The 8,619-nt window shown below is 34.6% G+C and overlaps 2 protein-coding genes across 7 annotated transcripts; one reads left to right on the top strand and one right to left on the bottom strand.

Annotated features, from left to right (window-relative positions):
* The first annotated feature begins 677 nt into the window (after nucleotides 1-677).
* LOC113868538 (flavin-containing monooxygenase FMO GS-OX-like 4) lies at nucleotides 678-3,723 on the top strand. Of its 5 annotated transcripts, none has more exons than XM_027504194.1 (7): nucleotides 678-1,405; nucleotides 2,020-2,090; nucleotides 2,268-2,420; nucleotides 2,537-2,619; nucleotides 2,737-2,872; nucleotides 2,988-3,161; nucleotides 3,307-3,723. In XM_027504194.1, the coding sequence occupies exons 1-7, from the start codon at nucleotides 742-744 to the stop codon at nucleotides 3,487-3,489; spliced, it is 1,464 nt and encodes a 487-aa protein (XP_027359995.1). In that variant the 5' UTR covers nucleotides 678-741; the 3' UTR covers nucleotides 3,490-3,723. The 5 variants fall into 5 exon arrangements, with proteins under 5 accessions (XP_027359995.1, XP_027359997.1, XP_027359996.1 ...); XM_027504196.1 differs by having other exon boundaries at nucleotides 817-1,405; nucleotides 2,737-2,776; nucleotides 3,307-3,571; XM_027504195.1 differs by having other exon boundaries at nucleotides 817-1,405; nucleotides 2,737-2,818; nucleotides 3,307-3,571.
* A 51-nt stretch (nucleotides 3,724-3,774) lies between these two features.
* LOC113868539 (pentatricopeptide repeat-containing protein At4g18975, chloroplastic) lies at nucleotides 3,775-6,920 on the bottom strand. Of its 2 annotated transcripts, none has more exons than XM_027504198.1 (7): nucleotides 6,798-6,920; nucleotides 6,627-6,725; nucleotides 6,459-6,557; nucleotides 6,229-6,372; nucleotides 5,465-5,677; nucleotides 4,381-4,628; nucleotides 3,775-4,258 (listed from the first exon to the last, which is right to left on the bottom strand). In XM_027504198.1, the coding sequence occupies exons 1-6, from the start codon at nucleotides 6,831-6,833 to the stop codon at nucleotides 4,398-4,400; spliced, it is 822 nt and encodes a 273-aa protein (XP_027359999.1). In that variant the 5' UTR covers nucleotides 6,834-6,920; the 3' UTR covers nucleotides 3,775-4,258; nucleotides 4,381-4,397. The 2 variants fall into 2 exon arrangements, with proteins under 2 accessions (XP_027359999.1, XP_027360000.1); XM_027504199.1 differs by having other exon boundaries at nucleotides 3,803-4,258; nucleotides 6,277-6,372.
* Between the last annotated feature and the right edge of the window lie 1,699 nt (nucleotides 6,921-8,619).

Genomic DNA, 8,619 nt, shown 5'->3' with positions numbered 1-8,619 from the left:
CACAATTAGTTACATATTTTTTTAAATATGATATTACTGAAACATTTAATTTTTTTTTAGTTTAATTAGGAAATGCATAGACTATATTAAAAATAGAGTTTATATTAATTCGAATGATTGACACAATAGTGTGAACTCTATTACAACCTTTTGTGTATGGTCAATTTATTTAATAAAAAATTATGTTTTCAAACTTTATCGTATTTAAATTTTTTGAAGTTAGCAATAATCATAAATTATGAACAGATATTAATCTCCTTTTAGTATTTTTTTAGTTCATGTATTTTTTTTCCTGTCTACTATTACATAAAAAAAATAAAGATAAAAAAATTATAAAGCTTTTACTAATGTTATATTAATTTTATTTACAAAAATAGCTTTTAATATTTTTTAGTTAAAAATATATGAATTAAGCACCATTGTTTAGTACATAAATAGTTAATTTATTTTATATATCTATTTTTTTATAAAATTTATGCTACTAAAATATTCACCATAAATAAAGTTATTCATTTATTAATATATAAAACATTAATTATCATCATAAATATTTTTAAAAGAAAATGTAAATTTATAACACACAATTGCTTCTTTTTAGTATTAATGAATAAAGTATTTATTGAGTGATAATATATAGTAAACAAGTAAAATAAGCTGCTTTTAACAATTCTTAACTCATTGAATATTTTATGTAATAGACAAATTTTGCGAATCTCCATGAAAATTTTGTTTTTGGCATGAATGAATATAATACTGGGGGGTATCGTAAGCATTTCTCAGCCGCGCTGTGTGAACGTGATCATTCATAAAAGCTGCTTTTCCAAGTTTAATGTTTCCATGCCAATCGAATCCAGCATGTCCACCACAAACCCACTCCTCACCTCGCGCCACGTGGCAGTAATCGGCGCCGGCGCTGCTGGTATTGTGGCGGCACGCGAGCTACGGCGAGAAGGTCATCGGGTGGTGGTTTTCGAGCGGGGGGACCAAGTGGGTGGGACGTGGGTGTACAGTACGGAGGTCGAATCGGATCCGCTAGGGTTGGACCCGAAGCGAAGCGTGGTCCACTCGAGCCTGTACGAGTCGCTCCGAACCAATCTGCCTCGGGAGAGTATGGGATTCCGTGATTACCCCTTCAGGAAGAGGGAGGGGAAGGGGAGGGATTCTAGAAGGTTCCCAAGTCACAGCGAGGTTTTGATGTATTTGCAGGATTTCGCTACTGATTTTGAGATCAATGAATTGGTGAGGTTTCGAACGGAGGTGGTGTTCGCTGGGTTGGGTGAAGGTGGAAAATGGAGGGTCACATCAAAATCGCAAGATAGTGATAGTGTTTTTGTGGATGAGATTTACGATGCTCTCGTTGTTTGCAATGGACGCTACGTTCAGCCTCGCCTTCCTCATATTCCTGGTTTGTTCCTTTTCTCTCTCTCCTTTCTTTATATATATTACCCACCGAGTTTTTTTCACATTTAAAGTTAAATATTTAAAACAGATATTTTATGAAACGAGGGTAATGCCTTTTTTAAAAATAAAATAATATTACTTTGTTATTAATATTTTTCCTAATTTTTATGATTATTCAATAATTAGTTTTTTCCATATCTTTTTGAAAATGCTTTACTAGCTACTATAACTTAAAAGTGTCATATCGGTCGACTCGACCATATTAAAATACGAGTGCTTAATGTTTATACTTTATATTTGATCTAAGGGTAAATTAAATTTCAGCACATTTTTTGGTCAAACAAATTTGAACACAATGAAAGAAAAAGATTGCATCTCCGGCCATATTGGACTGGCCCGTTCAGATTATAACAATTTTGGAATAATCCGGCCCAAAACCCGGCTCGGTCCATTTGTGTTACGTTTATATAAAGAAGAAATTACCATTAATTATCCAAACTTTCCGTTGAAAATCTTAATGAAATTTTAATATGCAAGCGACAGAATATTAGGCCTAACAAAGCAATTATACATATGTAATTCTTGTTTCGTTTTATCTAACAATTTATCTCTTTCCAGGCATTAATGCATGGCCAGGGAAGCAGATGCATAGCCATAATTATAGAACACCTGAGCCCTTTCAAGATCAAGTATGTACTAGATTCCTTCTTCTATTTCACATTGTGTGTGTGTGTTATGTGTTAAATATTGCTGAAGCAGGTTATTGATTAGCTCTGAGTGCAAATGTTAAAAGAAAAACAAAAAAACTGGATAACTGGAAATCATGATCTTATCTGATTAATTTTTTCCGTTTCTTGAATGGGTAGGTTGTAGTTCTAATAGGTGGTGCTGCTAGTGCGGTTGATATCTCTCGAGATGTTGCAACAGTTGCTAAAGAAGTCCACATTGCAGATAGGTCAGTTGAAGAAGCTAAGCTAGGGAAGGTGCCCGGCCATGATAACATGTGGCTTCATTCAATGGTAAAACTTATCATCCATGGTGAGACTTGGATGACTATCATGAGTATCCTTTAATATGTTTTACAACTGTTCTCTAGAATGGTTAATCTGAAGCTAGTAATCCTTAATCAATGTAGATTGACAGCGTTCATGAAGATGGTACAATTGTTTTCCAAGATGGAAATGCAGTTGGTGCTGACTCCATTATATATTGCACAGGGTATGCTGAGCATTCTTAATTAGTTTTGTATCAGTTTCCATTGAAGACCCCAATTTATTTTGTTTCTAATTCAAAAACCTTCAATTGAGACACAGAACTCATTTGTTTCTTTTCCAGGTACAAGTATGATTTCCCTTTCCTTGAAACCAACGGGGAGGTGAGTGTAGATGACAACCGTGTAGGACCACTTTACAAGCATGTTTTCCCACCAGCGTTGGCTCCATGGCTTTCATTTGTTGGGTTGCCTTGGAAGGTTGTTCCCATGTCATATTTCTTCTTCATTGTCTTTGTCGTGAAACAATAGTTTCAAATATTTTTAATTTTGCACGTGGCTTTTAAAATTGATACATGCACGAAATTGATGGCAGGTTCTTCCCTTCATTATGTTCGAACTGCAAAGCAAATGGATAGCTGGAATTTTGTCTAATCGCATTGCACTTCCTTCAGAAGAGGAGATGGCTGAAGATATTGAAGCATTTTACTCGTCACTCGAAGCCTCTGGGACTCCTAAGCGTTACACTCATAATTTGGCTCTTCTTCAGGTGCTTTTTTGTTTTTGAACTTTTTGTCTGGTTGTGCCTTTTTATCGTTGCCTATATTAATTCTTGGTCATGAAGACTTATATTCAACTGGTTTGTCCATAGACTGACAGACACATGATGTGTTTGGGATTGTGCCATATTACAGTGGGATTACGACAACTGGATTGCGGATCTGTGTGGGTTGGCTCCTGTTGAAGAATGGAGAAGGCAAATGTATATGGCCGTCTCTAAGAACAAGGTCTTGCGACCCGAATCTTACCGTGACGAGTGGGAGGATGACGACTTGGTTCTGCAAGCTCAACATGCTTTTGCTAATTATATGATCTGATGTCGTCACAAGTCCTAATCCAAGCCAATTATGCACTCTGCCTCCAATTCAGTGTTGAGAATAACGATCACAAAGTCAACTATACCGCGCAGTTTCAAAGAAAGAAGTTAATTTGATATTTAAAAGTAATAACGTTATTATATATTCAGAGCGCTTTTTATAATTCATCCATTAGTAAACATGTGTTGGCGATGTGATCGCTTGTTATTTTAGTTTTAGTGTTTTACTGTTTCCCTTAAATAACTGCGTAGCTTATCTAATCTAAAGATTTCAAAAAGAAAAAAGAGAAAACATCACAAGGATTTGAATTGTTAATTTAAGGTAAATATTCATTTGAATAAACGTCCACTTCTAATAGCCTTTGGACTTTCATCGTCCCATAACCTATACACCGCGTAGCAAAATCGGAACAACCTCTTTTTCCACTCTTAACTTGAAACAGATTTGACGTCTTAGTCCAGGCATGCGTTTGGTTCTGTTTCATCAAAGCAACTTCTATCCTTGATGGGCTTTCTTCATACGAGCCTACCTAGCATAATACCTAAACACGGAGGAACAACTTTGGTACATTACACCATATCAGAAGTAGCAGAATACTAAAGAGTACACTTGATGTGTAATATCCAGTTGTGGATCTTTTGTTCTACCCACGACATAAGTAAAAAATATCATCAGTCGGAAGAAAAAACCTCAGGTTCTTTCTTCAGATAATCAGGTGAGTTGGAATGACTTAAATCAGTTTACTGACCAGAACATTAATGCAATTCTCCTGAAACGAAATTTTAATTAGGAGTGCAGCTCAGCCTTAAAAGTTTTGGTTTTGCAAACTTTGAATCTTTCAAGATCAAAATCAATTAACCATAGGTAAAAGAATACCATGGGACTGTCTACCTGACTTCTACTTTCCCTCAGATGAGGCTTTTTGTAGATTGCTTCTCTTGCCCTTTCTCTGATGTGAGATGGACACGTTTCTTTGTCTGTTTCTCACTCGGTTCTTCCTTTGTAAAGAGATGGCCGTATTTTTCCAGTACTCTCTCTTTCTCTTCAACTAAGCCTAACATCTCATATGCATTTGCCACTTTCTGAATGATAGATTTATCCCGAGGTTTACGACCAAAAGCTTCCAGTCCCTTGAAAAGCTTTTAATCAAAAGCACAAGATCATGAAGAGAAGGTTAACTGTGTGTTAATTTAATTCTTTATGTGTATGTAATAGTCAAACAAAGAGTAAGAATGCTGGATGCAAGCCCAATAATACCTGTAGTATTACAACAATATGCAAGCGGACTCCCTCTGAGGTACACATAAATTGAGATAAGCAAATTACTTGATTTTTTTAACTCAACAGAAATGACTGGGTTAAGTATTCATTGTTGTTCCTCTATATTCAAATAGTAATCCATTAGTCAGTATTCATTGGTGATAAACTATTTCTTTTATTATCCTCTGGCATTGATTAAATTCAACGTAGTTATGACTTATGACCAGTATCTATTGCTTCTGTGATAGCTGTTCTACTTTTCAACTGTTAAATTTCCTTTTACCTGGGATTTTGCCAAGTACAATGTTGGGAAAAATGAGCAGTACAGTGCAAATAATGGAATCTCCATAAAAAGGGTAACAGTAACTATGTTTGAAGGGACACTGAAAATAATAATTTTGTATTATTTAAGTTTTCACCAACTGCATTTCTACCTTTTATTTTTAATATGAACTTTTCCAATGAATGAGGATTATTTATGATTCTGTTGCTACTGAAAGAGATTTATCCCTCCCCCCCCCACAAAAAAAAAAGTCAATTATAGCATATTGCATACTATATTAGCCTGCAACAACAACCAAGCTTTATTATACCAAGTGGGTTATGCAGTTTGCTACATGGATTAATCAAAACATCATTGCAATAATACTTCCATGAGAGCAAGCACAAGTAGTATTGCTTATTAGCAATATATATTTCATAATGTAAAGCATACCTTAACAAGATCTTCCAGCATGTTGTTTCGATAATATACTGATATCATTAGATGACACAATTGCCAAGGAACTGAGTGCAAATCAGTACCAATTTTCATCTCCCAGAATTTTTGTGCTTCTTCCACTCTATGGTCCATATCTAAAGCTTGTATCAATTGACCATATGTTCCCATTGTCATCCCCTGCCCTTTGCTCAGCATCCATTTAATTACCTTGATAGGATAATAAAACACCAGAGTGATTTACTGAATAATATTGAGTTCAAGTAAAATTCTACCCTGGACAATCTTTTTTACTCCAAATATTAGAAGTACTCCCAAACATCTTTATTTACCCAAAACTCAAAATACATCCTGGAACTAACTTGCCAACAGATCAGGCCAAAATCAAGACATGACTAAGAAACACTATAAATTAACTTTATCAACAAAAGAAAGAAAGCAATAAATGGATAAATTGACCAGCTTCTACACAGAGAATAAATCTACAAAAGCTTCCTACGTACACAACAAAACACAGTTGGCAATTCACTTGTTTGCCTACATGCATTTCCATCACGAGAGTCAGGCAACCGGCACATTCAATGTTTGTTATCCTTTTTCAGAGTCATAGGATTTTTTTTTTCCAACTGTTATTAAGTTCAATTTGCTTCAAGCACATAAATTAATCAGATTAGAAAGGAGAGTTGAACTACTATTAGACATGTTCCATATTGACTGAGAAAGAATGCAAAAGAAGAAGAAAAAGGAAGCAGCAGTGATACCTGAATAACCCTATGCCACTGCTGTTCCTTCTGAAGAGCAATCAATACCGTTTTCAAGGAGGCGATGGGAAAGTTTTTCTCCCAGGCAACCCAGGCATCAAGAGCACCATAAATAGCCTCCTTACTGTCGTTGAGCTCAAGAAGCTGCATCATTTGGTTTAAACATTAAAGCTTAAAGCACGAATATATTCAGTTTGGCAAACATTGTTATTAATATTAATTATAGTTACCGTAGAGTAAAGATACTTGTTCTTGTCTTTCCTAGATACATTTTCCCCAATATAATTACTTGGAGCTGTGAATTCAGTGTGACGAGGATCACACTTCGTCTGCGAGGCAAATTAATTGAATTATGTAATGGAAAGATAACTAACTAAGAATGTTAAATAGGTAGATACCTGTTCAAAATTGGATGGAGGAGGCGACACTTGACTATAACAACAACGCCCATGCTTAACCTTCACATCACTTACTTTGATTTGACTCAATCTACCAGCCTGAAGAACTAAGCTATATCACTTACATTCAGGAAATGGCGATGACATATGGAGAGAAAGAGAAAGACTCACGAGATAATAGATTCGAGACGATCTCCACCTCCACATGCTTTTCCAAGCTTTAACTACACACGCTCGATTTTCTTTGCTTCCCCTCTCGTCCCGAACTCCACTCTCCTTTTCTTGTTTTCTCCCTCTCTCATTTCGGGCCGGGCCTCGTTAATTTGGGCCTTCATTTCCAAAAATGTTAAATAAATTAAACAAAAGCCATTCATGGTAAAAAAAAAAAAAAACAAAGAGGCTCGATTTTATTAGGAATTTTTAATTTTAAAGAATCAAATGTCATCAAAATTATTATGTAATGTGAAAAACAATGCTTAGATAACATAATCTTTTTGTACACTAAGACTGCATACCATATTTGATGTCTTTATTTGATTGTAATGAATTTACAATATTTATATTCTTTTTTTAATTTCAGTTGAATTAATAGATTCCATTTTTATATATACCTTCTTATTTTTTTAATAAAAAATAAAAGACTAAATTATCAGGATAAAAAAAAAATCTATAATATTAAACTGTATAACTCGTGTAATTACTTTAACGTAAACATATATTTAATAATAATAAAATATAATCAATACATTTTAAATTTATCATATATTTCTTAGGACTAAAAAATATTATGTTTTATTCTTTATAAAAAGAGCTCAAAAAAGTACTACGTAATATATTTTTTTATTAAAATATTACAAATAAAGGTAGTGAAACTAAAAAAATTTAAAAGGAAGGCAACATCGGAGACCTAGTAGTGGATTTATCGTATATTTTAAAGTTAAATAAAATTAATTTAGAAGGATTAAAGCCGTAGATAAAGTTATTTTGAATAAAAATAATAATATTAAAAAGTGCACATAGAAATTGATTTTAGAGAACCCTAAAAATGCTCCGCAAATTGGTAACATTATACAAAGTTGACTCACTGGTATACAAGGAAGTGGAAGTATGCGTAAAATGTTGAAACGATGAAGCTAAAAAATTTGTTAGAAGTACAATCTGGAAACCATTATTGGATACAAAAATAAATTTCATTGGGCCCCTGCCGGAGTATCCATATGCATTTCAGTACAATGGGGATCGATAAGGGACACCTTTTCGCCGGTTCACAGCGGCGGTTAGTTCCGTTGAACTCTTCATGCTCTCTGCAACACCCAAACTAATGGTACTCGTTGACCCAGACACAGACGTGGAGGAGGGTGAGTCTAGGACCCAATCTGATTCCGTTGTGATTTGGCTGTCTTCAGTTTCTATGGGTTTCACGATGCTTCTTTCTTTGTCTAGTACAACACAGAATTCATCGTACCTGTTCCAAGAACTCTTTGTCGTTCCGCTTTTGGTAATTAGCACAAGATGATGCACCTGCTGATAATTATCATCATCAAAAATCAAAATGAAAAACTGAAAGAAACCAAATTATTTGATTTGAATGAATAACACAAAAAATTGAACCTTGCAAGACAGACAACAGAAGATGTATGGGTCTTGGAGGGTACGGTGACATGTGATGCAAAGGTTGGCAAAGCCTTTGAGAGTGCCTTTGAGAGTGCGAGAGGTTGGCCTTTGTTTCAAAAATACAACCTTAGCTTTATTAACTGTGTACGGCTGTTAATTCATCAGAATTCAGAAACAATTAGATTTTAACGAGAGAACAATAAATGTATATATACTTTTGTTTGTTTTTAACATTGATGCTTTTACTTACTTGAACAAGTGAACAATTCAACAATGTCTGAGCATCACCAAGCCGTAATACGTCATTGTACATGTACCTTCGTATCTGACACACAGGAAATGGGTTAAGAAAATCATTGAATTTGTATTCAAGTGTTAG

Source organism: Abrus precatorius, unplaced genomic scaffold (assembly GCF_003935025.1).
Source record: "Abrus precatorius isolate BTA unplaced genomic scaffold, Abrus_2018 Scaffold6, whole genome shotgun sequence".
Lineage (NCBI taxonomy): Eukaryota > Viridiplantae > Streptophyta > Magnoliopsida > Fabales > Fabaceae > Abrus > Abrus precatorius.
The sequence above is the reverse complement of the archived record's forward strand: the minus strand, read 5'-3'. Positions and strand labels throughout refer to the sequence as shown.

What these genes read in the sequence shown, in the direction of transcription:
- LOC113868539 (XM_027504198.1), bottom strand. Translation starts at nt 6,833, where the DNA reads ATGTGGAGGTGGAGATCGTCTCGAATCTATTATCTC. An exon ending in CTCCATCCAATTTTGAACAG is followed by an intron (nt 6,558 to 6,626) that starts GTATCTACCTAT and finishes TTTGCCTCGCAG; the next exon opens with ACGAAGTGTGATCCTCGTCA. An exon ending in TGCTGGAAGATCTTGTTAAG is followed by an intron (nt 4,629 to 5,464) that starts GTATGCTTTACA and finishes TTTGATTAAAAG; the next exon opens with CTTTTCAAGGGACTGGAAGC.
- LOC113868538 (XM_027504194.1), top strand. Translation starts at nt 742, where the DNA reads ATGAATATAATACTGGGGGGTATCGTAAGCATTTCTCAGCCGCGCTGT. An exon ending in ACATGTGGCTTCATTCAATG is followed by an intron (nt 2,421 to 2,536) that starts GTAAAACTTATC and finishes TAATCAATGTAG; the next exon opens with ATTGACAGCGTTCATGAAGA. An exon ending in ATAATTTGGCTCTTCTTCAG is followed by an intron (nt 3,162 to 3,306) that starts GTGCTTTTTTGT and finishes GCCATATTACAG; the next exon opens with TGGGATTACGACAACTGGAT.